This window comes from Crocodylus siamensis, chromosome 5 (assembly GCF_052110815.1).
Source record: "Crocodylus siamensis isolate JL-2025a chromosome 5, ASM5211081v1, whole genome shotgun sequence".
NCBI lineage: Eukaryota > Metazoa > Chordata > Crocodylia > Crocodylidae > Crocodylus > Crocodylus siamensis.
Genome location: NC_143399.1, coordinates 43530337 through 43551398, shown reverse-complemented (window position 1 = coordinate 43551398; position 21062 = coordinate 43530337). Strand labels below are relative to the sequence as shown.

The 21062-nt window shown below is 43.4% G+C and overlaps 1 protein-coding gene across 2 annotated transcripts in view; it reads left to right on the top strand.

Annotated features, from left to right (window-relative positions):
• The first annotated feature begins 7563 nt into the window (after window positions 1-7563).
• SUCO (SUN domain containing ossification factor) overlaps window positions 7564-21062 on the top strand; it is a 67077-nt gene continuing 53578 nt past the window's right edge. For both annotated transcript variants that reach the window (XM_090048013.1, XM_090048012.1), the window contains exon 1: window positions 7564-7773. In XM_090048013.1, the coding sequence (XP_089904139.1) occupies window positions 7709-7773 (65 nt within the window). In that variant the 5' untranslated portion in view covers window positions 7564-7708. The remainder of the gene's footprint in view (window positions 7774-21062) is intronic.

The window sequence follows — 21062 nt, the reverse complement described above, 5'->3', positions numbered from 1 at the left end:
CTAAACCTACTCTCTAGCAACTTATGGCTGTTATTCCTTGTTACTCTGGGAGGCACTTGGGGGAACAAGGTCTCTCCCATTCCCTGCTGGTCCCCCCAGTAAGTTTATAGATGGCCACCAGGCCCCCTCTCAGCCTTCTCTTGTGAAGGCTGAACAGGTTCAGGTCCCGCAGCCTTTCCTCATAGGGCCTGCCCTGCTGTCCCTGGATCATGCAAGTGGCCCTCCTTTGGACCCTCTCAATGCTGTCCACATCCCTCCTGAAGTGCGGCACCCAGAGCATCTGGCCCTGCTGATTTGAACACATCCAGCCCCTCCAGAAGTTTTCTAACTCAGTCCTCCCTGACCCTAGGTCTGGTGGAGTTTCTCCGGAGTCTGTCCCGAATTCTGCACAAAAAAATGGAGGCAAAGAAATTGTTAAAAAGGTCTGCTTTTCCCTCTGGTGCAACCACCAGATTGCCTAGTGTATCCTGCAGGGGCCCCACGTTACCTGGTGCCTTCTTCATACTCCCTATGTATTTAAAAAAGGAGTTTTTGTTGTCCTTGATCCTTGGTGCTAGCCCTAGTTCCATATCTGCCTTAGCTTTCCTAACAGCCCCCTACAGACCTGAGTGGTGGAGGTATACTCCTCTTTGGTGATAGCCCCTCCCTTCTACTGGGTGTATGCCTCCTTTTTGGCAATCAGGCTTTCCCAGATGCTCTTGGCGAGCCAGGGGGGCTTTTGAGCACTCTTGCCCCCTTTGATTCTTGTTGGGATTGTCACCCCTTGGGCTCTGAGTATCGTCTCCTTCAGGAACTACCACTCATCTTGGGCACCTAGTTCCCCTATTCTCCAGGACCCTAGTGCCTCCCCTACCAATCTCATCAACTCATTGAAGTTGGCCCTCTTGAAGTCAAGGGCTACTGCCTTGCTGCAGGCCCTTGACACCCTGCGCTGGATGGTGAATTCCAGCAGGCGATGATCACTGTCACCCAGGTGGTCAAGAACCTGAAGTCCTCTCACCAGGTCATTGCCTGTGGCCAGGACCAAGCCCAGCAGGGCATTTCCCCTGGTGTAACTGTGCACCTCATGGGTTAAATGGACGTCCTGTATCTCAGCAAGGAACCGAATACGGAGGAGAGTGGATCCCGCTAACTACAGGCCCATTAGCCTGACTTCTATCCTGGGTAAGATCTTAGAAAAGTTTATTAAGGAAGCCATCCTTGATGGACTGGCCCAGGCTAACATCCTAAGGGATAGCCAGCACGGGTTTGTTGCGGGTAGGTCTTATAGATTCATAGATTCATAGATGCTAGGGTCGGAAGGGACCTCAATAGATCATCGAGTCCGACCCCCTGCATAAGCAGGAAAGAGTGCTGGGCCTACATTACCCCAGCTAGATACACATCCAACCTTCTCTTGAATACCCCCAGGGTAGGGGAGAGCACCACCTCCCTTGGGAGCCCGTTCCAGACCTTGGCCACTCGAACTGTGAAGAAGTTCCTCCTAATATCTAATCTAAATCTGCTCTCCTCCAGCTTGTGGCCATTATTTCTTGTAACCCCCGGGGGCGCCTTGGTGAATAAATACTCACCAATTCCCTTCTGTGCCCCCCTGACGAACTTATAGGCAGCCACCAGGTCGCCTCTCAACCTTCTCTTGCGGAGGCTGAAAAGGTCCAGTTTCTCTAATCTCTCCTCATAGGGCTTGGCCTGCAGGCCCTTAACCATACGAGTGGCCCTTCTCTGGACCCTCTCCAGGTTATCCGCATCTTTCTTGAAGTGCGGCGCCCAGAATTGCACGCAGTACTCCAGCTGCGGTCTGACCAGCGCCCGATAGAGGGGAAGTATCACCTCCTTGGACTTATTTGTCATGCATCTGCTGATGCACGATAAAGTGCCATTGGCTTTTCTGATGGTTTCATCACACTGCCGACTCATGTTCATCTTGGAGTCTACTAGGACTCCAAGATCCCTTTCCACTTCCGTGCCACCCAGCAGGTCATTTCCTAGGCTGTAGGTGTGCTGGACATTTTTCCTCCCTAGATGCAGCACTTTGCATTTCTCCTTGTTGAACTGCATTCTGTTGTTTTCTGCCCACTTGTCTAACCTGTCCAGGTCTGCTTGCAGCTGTTCCCTGCCCTCCGGCGTGTCCACTTCGCCCCATAGCTTAGTGTCATCTGCAAACTTGGACAGAGTACATTTCACCCCCTCGTCCAAGTCTTGTTTGACCAACCTCATTTCCTTCTATGACCAGCTGACCTATCACCTGGACGAGGGAGAAGAGATTGATGTCATATATCTTGACTTCAAAAAAACTTTTGATCTGGTATCCCATGATCACCTCTTGGCCAAACTGGTCAGTTGTGGCCTTGGCTCCACCATGATCCGCTGGCTGGGAAATTGGCTCTGTGGTCGGACCCAGAGGGTTGTAATTGATGGCAGTCACTCATCGTGGTGCCCTGTGACCAGTGGGGTCCCTCAAGGCTCTGTCCTTGGACCCATCCTGTTCAACATCTTCATTAATGATGTGGACATTGGAGTCAGGAGTGGACTGGCCAAGTTCACCGATGACACCAAACTTTGGGGCAAAGCATCCACGCCAGAAGATAGGCGGGTGATCCAGGCTGACCTGGACATGCTCAGCAAATGGGCAGACGAGAACCTGATGGTGTTTAACACCAAAAAATGCAAGGTTCTCCACCTTGGGAGGAAAAACCTGCAGCATCTTTATAGGCTCGGCAGTTCTACGTTGGATAGCACTACAGAAGAAAGAGACTTGGGGGTCATCATTGACCACAAGATGAACATGAGCCTGCAGTGCAATGCTGCGGCTAGTAAAGCGACCAAAACGCTGGCTTGCATCCATAGATGCTTCTCGAGCAAATCCCGGGACGTCATTCTCCCCTTGTACTCAGCCTTGGTGAGGCCGCAGCTGGAGTACTGCGTCCAGTTTTGGGCTCCACAATTCAAAAAGGATGTGGAGAAGCTTGAGAGAGTCCAGAAAAGAGCCACGCGCATGATCAGAGGTCAGGAAAACAGATCTTACAATGACAGGCTGAGAGACATGGGACTCTTTAGCCTGGAAAAGTGTAGGCTCAGGGGTGATCTGATGGCCACCTATAAGTTTATCAGGGGTGACCACCAGGATCTGGGGGAACGTTTGTTCACCAGAGTGCCCCAAGGGATGAGTAGGTCGAACAGTCACAAACTCCTGCAAGACCATTTCAGGCTGGACATAAGGAAGAATTTCTTTACTGTCCGAGCCCCCAAGGTCTGGAACAGTCTGCCAGCGGAGGTGGTTCAAGCACCTACATTGAACACCTTCAAGAGTAAATTGGATGCTTATCTTGCTGGGATCCTATGACCCCAGCTGATTTCCTGCCCCCTTGGGCAGGGGGCTGGACTCGATGGTCTCCCGAGGTCCCTTCCAGCCCTGATGTCTATGAAATCTATACACTGAACAATCAGTGCCCAGGGGCAGGGCCTCTTCACCAATCAGTGCTGAGGGGCAGGGATGCCATAAAATGACAGTGAAATCGGCTCTTCGGATTGCAACCAAGCCGTAAAATTTGCTCTCTCTCACTGTGAGTTAGGTAGGTCCCCAGTTATAACACTGCTAATGTATCAAAACTGCATGAGATCCTTAATGGCATATCATATTTCTCCCCTATGCTAATCATTTTTGTATTGTTATTTAATAGACCAAACCACCATGAATAGTTTCTAGAACTATGGGAATTTAAGGATCCTAATGACCTATAAAGGGACAATTTATTCTGGACTTCAAAGCAGATGAATAGTCACAAGAGGACAGCATAGCAGAGAAAATATCATCGTACAGCCTGAGACTGAAGATTCTGTGAACTGTGATTTTTATAAGTGAATTTATTGTAACACAAAAAAATATAAAAGTAGAACATAAAAAAGAAAGCATATAGGAGGCCGTGTGGAATTCTCTATCGTTCTAGCACTGAACTTATGGAAATAAACATCAACACCTGGAATTAAGGATGGTCACGACTATCTCCACTCAAAATTGCTGAATTTAGCACTAAGCAATACAATTTGAACGCTCAGAATTTTTTACAGTAGAAGGGCTATGTCAACAGCCCTAGATAAAAGTAGGTTTACTAACTGGTTAATGTTTTGGTAAATTGATTTCCTTTGATTATCTTATAGTTTAATGTTGGCAGCAAAATAGCTCTTACAGGCTTGTTTCGAAGGGATATTCATCTACCTCACAAATGAAACCATGCAAAATTGACCAGAAGAATTTTCCTTATTTTCCCTGTCCTTTTCAGCCCAGAAACTGAGAACTCAGATATGATCAACGCAGCTGCACAGCGAGACTTGCACAGTTTGCTTCCATTTTTCTAACTATACCCAGTGTTGTTTGTATCGAGTTTGGATGCACATTTTAAAGAAAAATAAACACTTGCAAGGGCGGCCTTGACCTGGAAGTGGTCCATCAGTATGTGGGATTTTGGCCTGAGATCACTTAGGATGTTCAGACCTTATCTGATATTCTATGAAAAATGTGGGATACTTGTTTCCAGAGTTCTGGTTCAGCTCACTATATACAGGCACCTGAGAAATTTGGTCCTCATTTAGATTTCTACAGCATTCAGCAGTACTCAGAGATTTGGTTCTTGCTCATTTCTCTGTTATAACTGGTGGCTAGCTGCCAAATTATATACATGCTGAAGATATCTCATAGACTCCAATTTTCAAGGACACAGGACTCACTAGGATGTCCAAATCAGAACTTCCATCTAATAAAATACCTTCTTTACAAGGCTAAGTGCTTATCTGAGGTTTCAAATACAACATCTATATAGCCTATTAAAGAGCCTTCATTTGACAAATGAGGCCATGGAGTACTTTTAAACCTACTGGAGGAGTTGTCTAAGGTGAAGCAGCACAGTGAATCCATTAACTTGAAAAATAATCTTCCACAGTAACACCCAAGGATCATTAAAGCTCTGCTAAAACAGGATGAGATTAAGTATCTTGCTTCATTACTAAATGCAACAAATTTGACATTAAAATAGTTTTAAAACAAGATAAACAAACCACTAGCTAACTTGGGGGCAGCTGTCAGCCACAGTTAGGGGCAGTGTCAGCATCAGTGATACTCTGCTCTGTGCATGTCCTTGAGCCCATGGACAGATCTAGGATTCTAAAAAGTGGGGTGCAGATGGTGTGGTGTATCATCACATATAACACAACATGCATTTTTCTCTCAGGAAAAAGAAACCGAAAGCTTCACTAATAAGTTATGGGCCTAGAGCTACTCTATTCAACTTGAGATTGAAACAAAACAAAACCAACCAAACAAAAAACCCTTTATTGGAATGTGTATTCATTTGCTATATCATTTACAAAAACACAACAAACAAGGGAAAAAATAATCAAAAGATGTTGTTTCATTAGTCCTGTCATTATAGTTAAATTTAGGTTTCTCAGATTCAGAAAACACAATCTTGCTTTCTTGAGCATCTTGACAGTGCTTCATTGAAAGTTATCTCCACACCTGAGCTAATATTTACCAGAGTGAATGTTTCTAGCTAGAGTTAAAAACAGTCAGCTGAGCTGTAAAATGGGAGCTACGTTACCAGGAACAGCTACTAGGCAGCAGAATCACAGAAGAAAAAGATAATTTGGGTAGTGAAACAGTTAAAGACCATTTAAGGGGGTGGTTAACACATATGGAATGAAGGGTCTAGAAGGTAGGTGATATGAGCCAGGCGGTCAAGTTTCATAGTTTCGTAGTTTCATAGTAGCTAGAGTCGGAAGGGACCTAGGAAGATCATCTAGTCCGACCCCCTGCCTTGGCAGGAAAGAGCACCGGAGAGACTCCTTCAGCCCTGCCTGACTAGAAATACTGCTGCCACTGCCAGGCAGGTGACCTTAAACTGTGGGTGGAACACAGGTGTGCCAATTCTGACTCGATCTATTTCAGGAGAATTTTTTCCAACATGACATAATGTCGTTAATTGTACTGTTCACAATATCCGTCTCCTGGATTGCTTTCAATGCAAATTCTGGTAGACTCTTGGCCAATCCAAGAGGGGTGGCAACCCTAGTGCAACAGTACTCAAGGGGGAGGGGTGGGTGCAAAAGCGCACCAGTGCACCTCCCTGGATCCACCCCTGCTTGTGTTGCACCTGCGGAAGTGCGCTCCAGCTAGCGTGAACCATCTCTGTTACAGCTAGTTTACTAGAGCATTTCTCAACCCGTGGGTCACCACCCAAAAGTAGGTTGCAAGAACATATGAAAGGGTCATGGATAAACATTAAAAACAGATTAAGTATCCAGCTTGTAGCCCTGTTGGTCTAGAAGCAAAAGGAACCAAAACTCATGGTATCTTTTATTAGACCTGCTAGATATTTGCAAAAAAAAAATATATATATATATATATATTTGTTCAGACATGGATCACCACACTTTAAAAATGGTTTTGCGTTGAAAGGAGAAAAAGGTGAGGGCCTGTGCCTTTTTCCTTGCAGACTGGCACAGATCCATGGCCCACACACCTGTTCCCAGCCCCCACACACTGGGGGGCTGGGGCCTGAGGGGGCACTGGGTCTGGCCATCCATGTTTACAAATGGTACAAAAATGTAGAAGACCACTGGGCTACGCAGTGCAAATCTCCCCTGCCTTGGGCTCATGGCTGAGCCAAGCCCTGGTGTAGACTTGACTCCAAGCCTGGATCTACTGTTTCCACTCCGGGAGAAGCACGTGGAAACACTCCTACGTGCCCCACTGGGTAACACGCAACTGTCCTGGGTTAACAGCGGACTCGGGGAGGCTGCCCACGAGCCCTCCAGGGCGTCCAGGCTGCTGCCTATGGAGCCCTGCACTGGCAGGATCAAAGCCCTGAAAGCCCCCGCAGCCCGTCTCCCGCGTCGCGCCGCTCTACCTCAGCAGCGCATGGGCGAAGCTCTACCATCTCCCCCGGCGGCACTGGGTCCCTGGCAAACTACAGCTCCCGGCATGCACTACAGAGCCCCGGCTTGCGGCGACAGCGGTGCATATTGGGAATCGTATTTCCTGACGCCTAAACAAACGCCGCAGCAGGGCTCCTCCGAGCCTCTCCACCTAGACCCCTCCGTGGGCGGGGCAACTTGCCTGCTTCCTATCCAATCTGAGGCAAGCCGGTCTCTGAGGACCTCGCTTCGCGCCAATCAGCACTCTGCTTTCTCAGGACAGTCTTGGAAGAAAGCCTGACTATAAATCCGTCAATAAAGTGAAGCCCAGCTTGTGCGCGCGGGCAGAACTCATGGCTGGGTTTTGGTTTTAATTACGCTACTTTTCCTCAACGCCGGGATTTTCCGATTCAGGATTTTGCTCATAAACTGAGGGCGAAACACAGGCGCGGTGCGAGGCGCCGCGGGGTCGTTGCTGGGGGGGGGGGTTAAAGGAGCGAGCCAATGGCCACTAGGGGGAGGGGTGAGTGTTCTGCTGCGCAGGCGCTTTGTGCCCTCACGGGGAGGGGGCGGGTCGGGTAGTGACGCGTATCCTTCCAGCTCAGCGCGCGAGGGCCGGCGGCGGGCGGGGGAGGGGCGGGAGGGGTGGGGGGAGCTCGGCTCGGTCAGGGGCGCGTGCCGGCGGCGGGAGCGGAGCGAGCGTCCTCTCCCTCCCTCCGCGCGGGGACCCGACCCCCCGGGCGGCAACCGGGAGGATGCGCTGCCGCCTCCCGGTCGGGGCAGGCAGAAGGGAGAAACGATGAGGAGGCCGCCCCGCCGGCTTCTGGCCCTGGGCTCCTGCCTCGTCTTCTGCCTCCTGCTGTGGTGAGTGCGGGCGGGCGCCGCGCCGGGCTGAGCCTGCCCTGGGAGGGGGCCGCCGAGATGGGCTCCCCGAGGCGAGTAGGATCCTTCCCCTCCACGGGGAGAGCCTGGGCGGCCGCGTCTCGCTATCTCCTATGGGCGCCCGCCTGGGGCAGGGCTTGAAATGTGCGCCGTTCTTGCCGGGGGAGGAGGGTGACCCCATGATGCCCCTAATAAACCCTGGGTTATGACTGCCACATCTTACAGGGGTGTTCTTGTCTCTTATGGGGGGCTTAGCCCCCTGTAACTTGAACCCTGCTGGGTAGGGTCTGGCTTCTCCTCTGCCTGCACCACAGTAGTGGCAGGGGTGCTTTGACAAGGCAAATGATCCATGTGGGCTGTTTGCAGTGCCCTTCTCTGCACGGAGCAAGTGGCATCTTTAACCAGGATCCTCCGTGGGCACCAGGGCCCAGGTTGCATTTATTGCACAGCTTCTCTGCTCGTTTCCAGGACCCAACTTTTCTCCATCCCTCTGAGTTGTCACCTCTGGGGTCCCTTTTGCCTCCCTGGATTGTGGGGATGGCTCTCACAGGCTTTACTGGCACCCACCCCTCTTCTGCTTGTGCTTCCTGCAGCCTTGGTTATCAGCAGCTGAAGTTGCCCTGTCCTGTTTCAGTTGTCGCTTCCTTTATCTGTTGTGTCCCAATCCTAAGCTTCACCTTTAATGTTTAAGGAGGTGCGCAGAACAGCCTGCCTGCTGACCTGCACCTCAGTTGGCTTGTGTTGGTTCCTGCTCCCTTGGCTCCAGCAGCGATGCTGGCTGCTGTCTCGCCTCTACAGCCTTGTGTTTGCTCTGAACGGTCCCAGGGATATCATTAGAAGCCTTGAACATGGCAGAAACTAGCAACTTCTGGGGCAGTAGTACCATGGTACTGACAGTGCTGTAAGCATTGCTCCTTTAGTACAGTCTCAGCAGTGTTGTGATATTATCACCCCTGAAATGGATCAGTTCCTGTCATTTCTCAAGACTTATAACGGCGGTCGGTTTGAAAATTCCAGTTTCAAGCCAGATAACACCACTGTGCTATGTATTTAATGAGCATTACATTTGGATTAGTGGATGCTCCAGGTAAGTGCATGGCCTTTGTTCAGTCCTGACATTATGCACCTAAGCAGAATATACTCAAGATCAAAATGGTCTTGATGCTACAGATAGAAGTGAATAATGTGGGCTGATACAATAAGCCAAGAGGCTTCACCAAAAGTTATGCGCGTGGAAGATGGTAAATTCCATAATACCTCGTAACGTGGATATTAAGGGAAAGGAGATTAGCAGGGGAGAGAACTTAGAGAAAGACTATTTCCCTGGATTTCTTTTGCATCTTATAAATAATAGCAAGGCTTACCTTAAATCATTTCTCTCTCACTTTTTTACCAGGTTGCCAGAAGAGGTATACTTGTACTCCCAAAATATATGCAGATTGCATGGAAGTTTCTTGCTGTAGTGATCATCTTTTATGCATATTGTTGTTAGCTAATCACAACTTCCTTATTATTGTTATGATTTCTTAAACTTTTGCCAGTAATTTTTATTTTTCTTTTCCTTTAAAATCCCCTGGGGCTTTTCTGGTTATTTTTTGTGGAAGGTGCTGTTTCTGTGTTGGACTGTTCTCAAAATTCTGGAATCGGTGAGATTTCACTTTTATTAATACAACTGCCAGGTTATTCTCATTTTAAACACGCAACAAAAATTCTGTGTACCATGGTCTCTCATAATAAAGTTGAGCAAGTTCCTTTTTGCCTTTTTAGTTATGAACAGTTGCAGTGTAACGCATTATACTTTTGCAGTTACACTTTTTAATTTTTTTAAAATAACTATAAATGTAAAATATAGCTTATTGAATTGCTATGGCTTCTCTGTTTCAATTAACACCACACAGTTGTGCTCATGGAATTCCATTAGTGGCGTTTTGTTGCATTATAGGGGTTTGTTTAAGAAGCCAATAATATTGGGGGCTGAAGTTCATAACTTTGCAGGAAAACACATGGACAAATTACTGAAATCTTGAAATGTGCTTAGTACAAATCTTGCCTCGTCTCTCCAGGTTTAGGGGGCTCATGTTTTAACTTTGAGTTATTACTTGTTGCAGAGTCTGAAAAGTTGGTGACTTTTTTGTTCGGCAGGTCAAAATATCATGGAAGTGTGGCTTATTTCTTTCCAAAAGATTTTTTCCTTCCTGTCCTAAGGGAAAATTCCTTTTTTCAGTAAAGGTAGAATTTCTTTCTTTCCTTAATATATTTGTGGCCAGTTTTGGTTTGAGGGCTTTTTTTGTTGCAGGAACCAGGGGTCTTTAAGAATGAATCTGCAAAAGCTGACAGGAACTTCTTCTTTTGTTTTTGAAATAGGATGTTATCAGTTGAAAACGGTAAATAAGAATGAAGATTCCCTCCTCCCCGCCCCCTTCAACCCCAGTTGCAACAGGATATTGAAAAGCCTGAATTCTGGGGGAAATTAGTATATTATTACAGCTGCTTGATAACTCTTGCTGGGGAAAAACTTGCTCTTTGCCAAACATTAGAGAGATGTATGTCAAACAACTTATCCTAATCAGGATTGGAGATAGCACTATGGTATCTATTAACTTCAGCAAGAACAACACACCACCTTTTGTTTTTACTGTCCTAGCTTGAACCAGTGGATTTATATCTATATATAGTAAGGGATGTGTGCAACTCGCTTAAATTTTAAAGTCTTTGTGAATTATGTTGGATGGTATTAGTTGGGGACTAGTAGAGACTAAAACTTGTCTGAAATGTGACAACAAAGCTTTTTCAGTCTTTCAGTAAATCTGTCATACCATTTGTAACTTGTCTGATGAAATTTATATGACAGTGTTTCTCAAAGTTTTTAGGCTCCAGGCACCGCTAGATTGGCTAGAGGCACCCCTCGGAAAATGCTGGCTCTTAATTCTCACTCACATTTTTTGATCACAGAAAAATAATAGAACAATTCTTCTGTTGCAAGAAACCTGGGAAGACCATAAAATGTCTTGAGTGTTTTTAATACTGCGTTTCCTATTTGAAATCTCTGGATTTATTTTGTGAACCATGTCCATGCTAACATTGCATGGCACCTGGTAGCACTCTTAAAAGGATCTTGAGGCACTCCAGATTGCTTTGGTGCCCAAGCTTTGAACCATTGCTATATGCTATAATCAAACTGTGCCACAGGTACTTAAAGGACAAGGAATTGACTAGGGTCGTTAGAGAGTTTAGTGGTTAATATCATATAAGCTAACTAATGAGGGGACAAGATGTACTACACTGTATATATAAGCATGTACCTATGAGAGTTGAGGGGGCAGGGGGAGATGCTGGGAACACATTTACCTTGGTATTGCTACTTGCTTTCTTCTCTAGCATTTAAGAACTACTCAGCTGAGTACTGACCTTGTATTTATGATCCTTCTCCAAATACCTTTTGGTAAGGATATTTTTATTACTTGGATGCAGGCATTTCAAAAGCAAAGGGCAATGAAGCCTTGGTTTCTGTTATCTGTGGACTGACTAAATCAGCAGTTTTTAAATTTTGTTTCAATTGGGAGGTGGGGGCACTTTTTAAAAACCATAATACGGAAATGCATCTCCACAGATCTGCACAAAGCTTTAAGGTAAATTGTGTGAAGTAGTTGGAGACATCTGTCTTTCTAAAAATAGAGTTAAAAAATAGTTTCAGCCAATGAAAGAATGTGTTTAGCTGGCTTTCGCAAACTCATTTGGTTGGTTTCCTTGTCCCATCAACAGTCAAGGACAGCATGAATAAATTAATACATTACTGTTTATAAAAAAAAAAAAAAAAAAAAGAAAAAAAGTTGATATGCATCATAGTTATGCTTGCTAGAAAAGCATAATCTTCATGTAATCTTTGGGGGAGTTTGGAGGGTTGCTTTGGAAGATGCATTTTGTCTACCCTTATGGGCATGTCCTCAATGAGTGGAAACATGCTTTCTCTGGGGACGACAAGCAGCAGCACTTATTTGTGCCTCTGCTGCCAGTTGTCCCCAGGGAATGCTCCTGCATGCATGCTTTGGTGCACGGCAAGTTGGCCTGGGTACGATAGGGGAGGCTGGAGCCAACACTTGGGCTGGACCCAGCAGCACCTGAGGGCGGGCCCCCCAGGGCTCTAGCAGCGCTGATCTGGGTGCATGGAACCTGGCTGGCAGCTAGAGCGTGTCTCTGGCCAGCCAGTCTCTGGTTTCATGTGGCATGCTCTGCCACCTTGTGCACCACCCTGCTTTGTTCTGACGCAGGTTTTTTTGACACTGGGATCTCCCTGTGTCAAAAAACCTGCAGTGCTGCAAGTTAGCAGCAAACGCTGTCATTGTGTAGCATATGCAGACTGCACGTGTGCGCTCATCTGAATGTGCCCTTGGTATATTAAATGCGTCATAGTAGAACTTGAGCCTTAACAGTTTGCCTATCTGTAGAGCCTTTAAAATTATGTGAATCGCTTTGGGTGTAAGTGATATACAGCTGCTCATTTTTAAACTAACTTTGATAGCTATTTAGTAAATAATGTAAATCTCATAAATTTTTTTTTTTTTTTTTGGTAGGGGTTCATCGATAAAGGTTTTTGGGCCAATTTATTAACCAGCCATGTTGGCTAGTACCAATTGATAGCCAGTATGATGCCCAGCAGCTTGGAGAGCAGTGTCTGGGTGGGGAGGGGGCAGACAGAACAGGCCCCTATGGTGAGGGAGGGAGTGGGGCAGAGGCAGGTGCTGCCTGGCCAGGATGGGGCATGGGACATAGCTGTGGACAGCCTGCCTCTGCCCTATGCACAAACCTGGGGGGCACATGCCTGCCCTGGGGCTGTGCTAAGTGGGAGGGAGTCTCTGCCCCAGCCCCACTCCCCCCTCCCTCAACATGGGGGCCTCAATTTACTGGCCAGACTCTGCTCTCCAAACTGCTGGGCTGCCTTCCTGGCTACATGCATGCTACGGCTGTGTTCATGCATATGGCGTTTATCAGTGACATTATCGGCTACACTGGCCAAAAAAAGCTGATTGCTGATAACATGAATTTTCCTTTTATTTGTGCTGATCCAATATTAGACAGTTATATTGGTGCACCTCTAGTTTTCGGACATTAAATTGATAAGTGAAATTGACTGCTTTAAGGCTCTTGCTTCATAGGTCAGTTCTCACTTTATAAATCCCTACAAAGTTGGCACTGCTGTTTTTTTAGAAGTGGGTAAAAGGAGTGTGAAGATCGAGTGTTTGCCCATATCAGAAGTTTTGCTTTGGTATAGTTATATTGGTAAAGACATCCCTATTCTAGGTATGCTGCAAATCCCCATTTAAATTACAGGTAAAAGCTCTTTTTTTCTGCTGCAGCATATCTGCATGTATCTGTGCTGGGACTTAAAATGGATGTAGTTACAATGGTTAGGAAATCCCTGATGTATGACTGAAAAAGTTTTTTATGGCTTGTGCACATCAGCATTGGTGGCACGGTGAAGCATAGAATACAGGTGTGCAGACTCAGTCCTGGAGGATTAATTACATGAAAATTTGTAATGAGTTATAAGTTTAAACACTTTCCTCCTGGGTTTCTTGTTTGTTTGTTTGTTTGTTTGTTTGTTTTTGTTTTACTAACAGTTCATGGAAGGTTACATGGAGCTGTAAATGTGCTAATTTATTGCAAGCTTTTGTAACTGAAATAACCTAAAAATATTGTAAAACTTGGTATTCTAAATGTAAACTTTTTTCCATGACTGCCAGACAGAAGTCCCAAGGTCATTCTAGCAAAGATGCTATACTGTGTCATATTACTTCAGTGTTGCTACATTTGTCCTGCACATCATCTCACTTTCTATGGCTGGAATCAGACTCTAGACAAACTAATTAGAGACATCTCCGTTGCCTTGCTGTCTTTGACCTAAGAAAACCAGTTCTGATGGTGAAGGAAGCCCATCCCAGTCACTGACACTCAGGGATAATTTTGACCTAATTATGGACGAGACAGGTTTGCCACTTGCTTTTGGGGAACCTCTCTTCCAGTAGTTTGTTTGTTACCTGTTCTTTCCCCGCCCCTGTCTCCAGTAATGTTCCAGTGTCCTCATGTGGGAATGTTTCTGCTGTGGGGTTTCAGTGAACTATTTTATATTAGTCATTGGCTTTAATGCTGTTTAGTGTGAACTAGGCTGTGAGTGTGCCTGCTAAATCAAGCTCCTGTGTGCGTTTGGGTAGTATTTAAGATGTACTGAGTCTCAGCTCTAAATGGTAGTGGTGCACCTTGGTAGGAGCCAGGTGGCTAGTAGCTTAGACAAGGACATTTCCACATGCACACAGAATCTAAGTTTTTAAGCACTGGAGGGACTAACCAATCCGAACTTAGTAGTCACTAAATCAGTGATTCTCAGTCAGGAGGCCATAGCACCCTGGAGTTTCCCTGAGATCCTTTTAAGGGTGTCCCTGGGTGCCATGTAATGTTAGTACTGTTAGATGTGCAAACATGGTTCACAAAATAAGCCCTGAGATTTCAGGTAGAAATCTATAGTGTCGGAGACATTCTGACTTATTTTGGTCTTTCTGGGATCTTTGCAGCAGAAAAACGCTTCTTTTAACTTCATGAAAAATAATATAGCCAAGTAAAAACCAAGATAGCACTTTCTGAGAGAGCCCCTTGAATCTGTAAAGGTTGAGAACCACTTCACTAAATGAATATAGCTACCTAATGTATTTTGGGACTGCTGACATATGGGGGGGGTTGTATGTAGCTGGAATAGCTGTGTTGGCTTATGTTATAGAGAAATGGTGATTCATAATTAAAACCTGACTGTACTCTTAATAGTAAACTCCTTTTTATTTTATTAATATTTAGTCTGACAGCTTGTCTGTTTAGTCCTCAATTATTTTTCTTTTAACTTTCCAAGTGAATTGGACAAGCAGGTACTGAAATACTGAATTAAAAAATACTTGAAGATTGTTCAAGTACTTTCATGTCACTTCAAAAAGGGCTTGTCCTAGAAACTTCAGGTTTGTTCAAGGTGTGTCTGAGAGAATCCTGTTTAGTCACCCAGTTGTGGTACTTATTGCCATTGCTTTGAGTTGCGGAGCAACATACTTCAGCCTTTGGTACTATGCTCTTATCTTTAGCATTATTACAGATGGTCCTGTAAATACCTCTTAATTATCTAAGTTGTTTGCCTTGCCAACTTCTTCAATCTTTCCCTTCCCTGTTTCTCTTTTGTGCCCCCCCCCTTCAGCTTGAAGCAATTTCAAGTGAAACAAATGTATTTGGATTAGTTTTCAGTCTTAATTTTAAAGATTTATTTCTTCTTTCTCTTGGTAAAGAGTTGTTGCTTTTGAAGTAGGGGAAGATTTCATAAGTCTCATATTACATTTAAAAATGTCATGTTCTCGTTCTTGTTCTTGAAAACGTTGTGTCCTGTCTTCCCCCCCACCTGTCAGTGGCGTTTGTGGAATGCTGACTAGAATACATACTAGCTTTAATGCAAAGGATTCTAGAACCTACAATTGGTGAAAACATTCCCACAATATTAAAGCTATTGTGAAGTATTAGTACAAGAAGTAGAAACACAGTGAGTAAAGGCAATGGCATAGTCAGTATTCATTTTCCAACTTTAAGTTCAGGTGCTAGAGGTGGGCAGTCAACAGCAGTAGTAAAAACTATTAAGTATCTGGGATGGTGATGATGAAGTAACACATTTTTAACCAAAAGGTCCTTCAAACTATTCTGAATCAGCTTGCAATGCTTGAAAAAGGAATCTCTTTAACTTGCAAAATTGTTACACTTGTTGGCCTGGGAAAAAACATTGCATATGTCACAAGGCTGATTGATTGATTGATTTTTTTATTTTTTTTTTCTCTCTCTATTTATAAACCTGTTTATATAAAGTGGCTGAGTGCCATTTATATAGCATGTCTTTTTTCACAGTCAATTCCGATTAGCATAAACTTAATCCTAGCATTTTGAGACTACTGTACTCCAGTATTGGCATAAATAGCCTATTTCTGATTCCTTCATGGATAGCGTTAAAAATAGTAGCTGTTGGATTATTTCAGAGCCCTGTCCTAGAATGGGTTGCTATATTACGGCCCCATCTAATATAGGACTCTTTATACATGGGGAAATTACTGAGTAGTAAGCTAGGATGCAAGGGTTTTTTCAGTATGCTAGCTACTATTTTAGCATGCAGCAAATGGTGTGTCTGCATGGGGAGCTAGTAGGTAGTAGTTAATGCTCTGTTCTGTCTTACTTCATACATGTGTAGACAAGTCCACACAACTGTAAATGTTCTTCTGACCCACCTATAGTGTGAATGAACTTAAAAAACCAAAATACCCCTTTATTTACTAGATCTCAAGAGATTTTGAAAATGTTGTGTTATGCTTTGTCTGCATGTAATGTAAACATAAGTTTCATCAAACATCTTTGCCAAGTCCCTAATGTAATGGAGGGGTGCATTTGACAGCAGTGTTGGTCTGAGACAAAAATAAATTAAAAAATCTAGAAATCTTGGTTGAGAAAATGATACCTTTTATTAGATGACCAAGAAAATTGCAAACAAATTATCTTTTTCTGCAAGCTTTTGGGCTCAAATGACTTTCATCAGGCTCAGGAAAAATGTAAAGATGGTTTGTTTTTGTTTTTTGTGTTTTTTTTTAAAAGTCCCCATAGGTAGGAAACAAGCTTCAGTTTTGTACAGAGGAAGCTGGAGATGGAAATCTGTCCCTCTGGGTCCATGAGAGTATATTTGTGAGTTTGTTCTCAGTTGCTTTTTGTTAATATGTTGGAGAGAATCCACGCTTTATTACCTTCCTGTATTCCTGAGTCAGTATGAGCCTCTGTAGGGTTTTGTTCTGTTTTGTTTTGGGGGGAGGGATTTTTTTCCCTAGCCAGATGTATTCTATATCTATGTATTTAATGTTGTATGACTTGGACAGCTGGGGTCCCCTCTCTACGCTTTCAGTTTTTACTATCATACTATTACCTCAAGAATAACTAGACTAGAGTTTGTGCACCTTACGTCAGACACCTTAAAATTACCAGATTTTCAGTGTGCCAAGGAAGGCACTACAGTTTAACTTGCCTATCATAGGTGTCTAAGGTGGGGCACCCAGGTGCTCTGTGACAATAAGTACAAGCTCAGAGCTTTAGCATTAGGTCACAACTGTTCTGGTATAGTCCAACTGAGGAAGTATTTTCACTTGATACATAGTTACAATGCCTTAAATTTAGCTGCTATACCCTTCACTGCCATGTTAAGCAGTGACAAGATTAGATATTGGCAACAATGTGCCAAATGAATCCTGGTAGGAATGTTCTAATTGCCCCATATTCTGCTTTGTTTTCATGGATTTTCTCATGCTAATTTATCTATCTACTGAAGGAGGGGAAAAGTAGAAAGAGTATTTACAATGTGTTGTAAGGCTGTGTAAGAAGTTTTACATCCCAAGTTATCATAGTTACCTTTAAAATTTCACCTGCATTACTGTGCAGATGCAGCACATACTGTTCCTGCTTAAAATTTCAGTTTGGGGAACATATCTAAGAATTCTTGTTTCTGGTATGATGAACTCTAGAAAACAAGTTTTTAAAATGCCCAGAGCTGAGTATAAAAAGAAAATTCTAGTTAGTAGTGAATTCATAGGCAAAGTTTTCTATTGTAACCTGTTTTTTCAGTGTTTAAAGTTAAGCAATAAAAATATTGGTCTGCTCTCAAAATGAGCAATAAAGAGGTATGTCATGGTAAGAAATGGAAGGCTTGTACTATAGCATTCTGACTTTTTTTCTTTTCCTCGCAGCATTCTTGCTCCTATTTGTTCTGTGTAGTCTGTGGTCCTGCCCTGAAGGAAACGCTTAATGAAAATGATTTTTGTCTTGTATCCTGCTGTACAATAATTGCTGTCCTCTAAATTGGTCAAATTTTGTTCTAGTTGGGTGATCTTTAAAAGCTCTTTTTTATGGTATGGTGGGCACAAAGTACCAAAAAACATGTCTGAGAATAACTGTTTCTGGTGGTGGTGCGGGCACCTACCCTGGAGATCTTTTAAAGGAGCATGGACACGCACCTTGCTGGGGTTATTTGACCCCAGCAGTCTTTCCTGCCCAGAGCAGGCGGGCTGGACCTGATGATCTCACGAGGTCCCTTCCAGCCCTAAACTTCTGTGCATCTATAAAAAGTTATTCAATGATATGGGAAATTAATGGTGAAAGGGGAACTGTTGTTTATCACTTATCTGGCACTTCATGTTTGAACAAGTTAATACATCACGGATAGATACCAAAATATATTGGTACGAAAGCCCTTTACAAGGAAAACCTTTGGTTTACTTTGTGAGGAAGAACAGAGCCCTCTAATACAATATGACAAATGTCTTGGTGGTATTTGTCAGGGATGTTAGTGTCCTCTAACACAGAATTTTTTTTTTTTTTTTTTCTGGCTAGCTTTTAATTTTGGATAATAGTCTTCTGGACCAAAACCAGATAGTGTTTCTTTTTTTTTTTTTCCTTCATTAATTCCTTCTCATCTTTTTAGTAATTTTGAAATAATGTAGAGCTTGTCAACTTGCTTAGATGGAATCTACATCACAACTTAAGCTGTTTGGATTTTGCATGCATAGCATCTTAATGCGGCTCTGCTGTGGATGCCAAGCTACCAGTGGAACATAGCTAAATCGCATAGTACAGCATGTGTTGTTCAGAAGTGGCAAACAGATATTGCACTCCTTTATTGAAGGAGTACCACATGCCTGTCCCATAAATAATAAAGTATATGTGATGTCGAAATGGGCTTGCTGTCCATAGTCAGAATTTTCTTTCTTGTTAACTTTGGCTTTAATGGTTTCTCAAAGTTGAATGTAAATAAAAAAAATAGGCCAATAGAAATCCAGGCAGTGTCCTACTTAGTACCACTGTTTGGGGGGTTTTTGGAAGGGGGGAGGGCAGAGGGGGCTGGTCAGATTTAAGTAACTTTCATTGCCATTGCCACTGAAACCTCAATAGCAAAACTAGAATTTTTTTATAAAGTCATGGAAAATTGCAGATAATGTGTGTGGTGTTTTTTGTTTGTTTGTTTGTTTTTAATGGAACAATTGGTTACCTATATGGACCCTATACTTTTCTGTTCTTTTATAGGAAAAGAACAGGGAATAGCAAAAAAAACCCCAAAAAAACGCTTTTATGTTGACTTTGGAGCCTGAAGATTCAGTTTCTGTCCAGATAGTATTAAACATGTGTTTCTACACTGTTTAACAAGCATCTCAAAATAGATATTTTCGCCATGGTAACAAGATATAATGACTTACCTCTTTCAGTTTCTGTGCTTCAGTGCATATAAAAGATAGTGTATTATGTCTCTGCCCTGAGGCAATGGAAGTACTGGCATTTGTGCTGGGGAGCGAAAATGGGTTGGCTGTTTCTTGAAGACTGGTAGAGCAAATGCTATCTTACTCTTCTGCTTTGCTTCTGCTGTTTATTACAGGATGCATGTCCCAAAAGACTGACAGACTTGGTGCATCATTATACGGTACTGTAGCTGTAACTTAACACTTTGTCATTCAAATCTGTTTAACATGCAGAAATGGAAACAGAGTAGGAAATAATGTGGAAAGAAAAATGAAATCCACAGTGGGATGAAGAACAATGCATCTTTGGCAGGAAATGCTGTTTGGTTTATTTTAATTTTAAATAAGTTTTGATGGATAGTAATGGTGTTAGTTGAAAGAAGCTAAATCTTGGTGTGAAGGGTATACATTTTAAAATGTTATGCATAATTTTTCCATCTAAATGTAACTTATACAAATTGCAGAAATAGGTATAGGTAACTAAGGTGCTTTATTCAGCAAACAAAACTTGAAAATTTGAATAAACACCATAATTTAGCATAACCTTGGGTTTTCTTTTAATCAAAATAAGTCTGTTATACAAAGTACTATGAAAGAACTTGCATTAGAAAAATGCAGATATAAAACAAGATTTTGAATTGCTTTTGATTTAAATAATTGCATACTGTTAGGAAGCATACTTTACTTGACCTTCTCTTGAATAAATGCTTATCATAAATAGAATTTTGTAGAGTAATGGAACAAGTGTGCTCAACGGAACTAAGATGAGGACTTCTCCCTTCTTGCTGTCCCTCCCCCTTGCAGAACAGCAGCTGTCCTAGTGGAAAACTCTATTACATACCTTGCTGGGTAGTAGCAGAGACTTGCTAGTTGCTTGCGCTCACTCTCGCTTGCGCTCTCTCACCATTTACTTGTCCAAAAGGAGAATCTCTATAACCATATGCTACAAACAGTAAAAGAACTGAAATGCAGAAGCTACAGGTCATTGCATATAGCAGTTCCAAGCAATTGCTTGGAACACATACGCTGAGAGTAACTGGTGTGGGGAGGAGGATTGAGGCTGAGTCAGGCAGCAGCCCTTGGTACCCACTTTGGGGTTAGGGAAGTTTACAAAAACTGCAGCTGCCTGGGGGGGTACTACAGCAGCCAGTGCTGCTTCAGCTGTGGAATTGCCTTGCTATGCCTTTAAATTATACTATTTTTAGGTCATTTCTGGGAATAATGTTAAGAAAGGTGATGTTTTAATTCTGCAGCCTATGGTCAGTATTACATTGAAAAGAATAGATTTTAATTGTATTAAACTTTTCTACATTTTAGACCGGGGCGGGCAGTTATTTCAGGCAGAGGGCTACTTACTGAGTTTTGGCAAGCCATCAAGAGCCACATGACAGGCAGCCAGGGGCAGATGAATATTAATTTTCTAACTTTTTTTAAGGGCCCTGTGGGCCAGATAGACTGGCCTGGTGGGCCGCATCTGGCCCATGGGCCACATTTTGCCCACCCCCGATTTTAAAATACAAAACAAACGAAAAACTACTTGAAGCTTGTTCTGACACTTATGCATTTATGCACTTTTTGTTTTGTTTTTTCTTCTCACTAAAATTCAAACCATAATTTGTTTCAAGTTCAAAAAGACTTTTTTTACACATACATGTAACCAGGGCATTGCCCGTGTATCAGAATATCTTAATTTATAGAGGGGGAGTTGTGTTATTTTTTAAGTTGGACAGAAGGCAAGGCACGGTGGCACCTTAGAGACCACAGAGGTGTAGGCTTTCATGGATGACAGGCTACTTTAGTGGATACTGTGATGGTAGCATAGTACTTGACAAAGTAGCATGTCACCTAAGAAAGCTTATGCCATTCTGAATACGGTAGTCTCCAAGGTACCATCCTGCTCTGCCTTCTATCTTAATTTTATAGAAAGAAGGAAAAAAC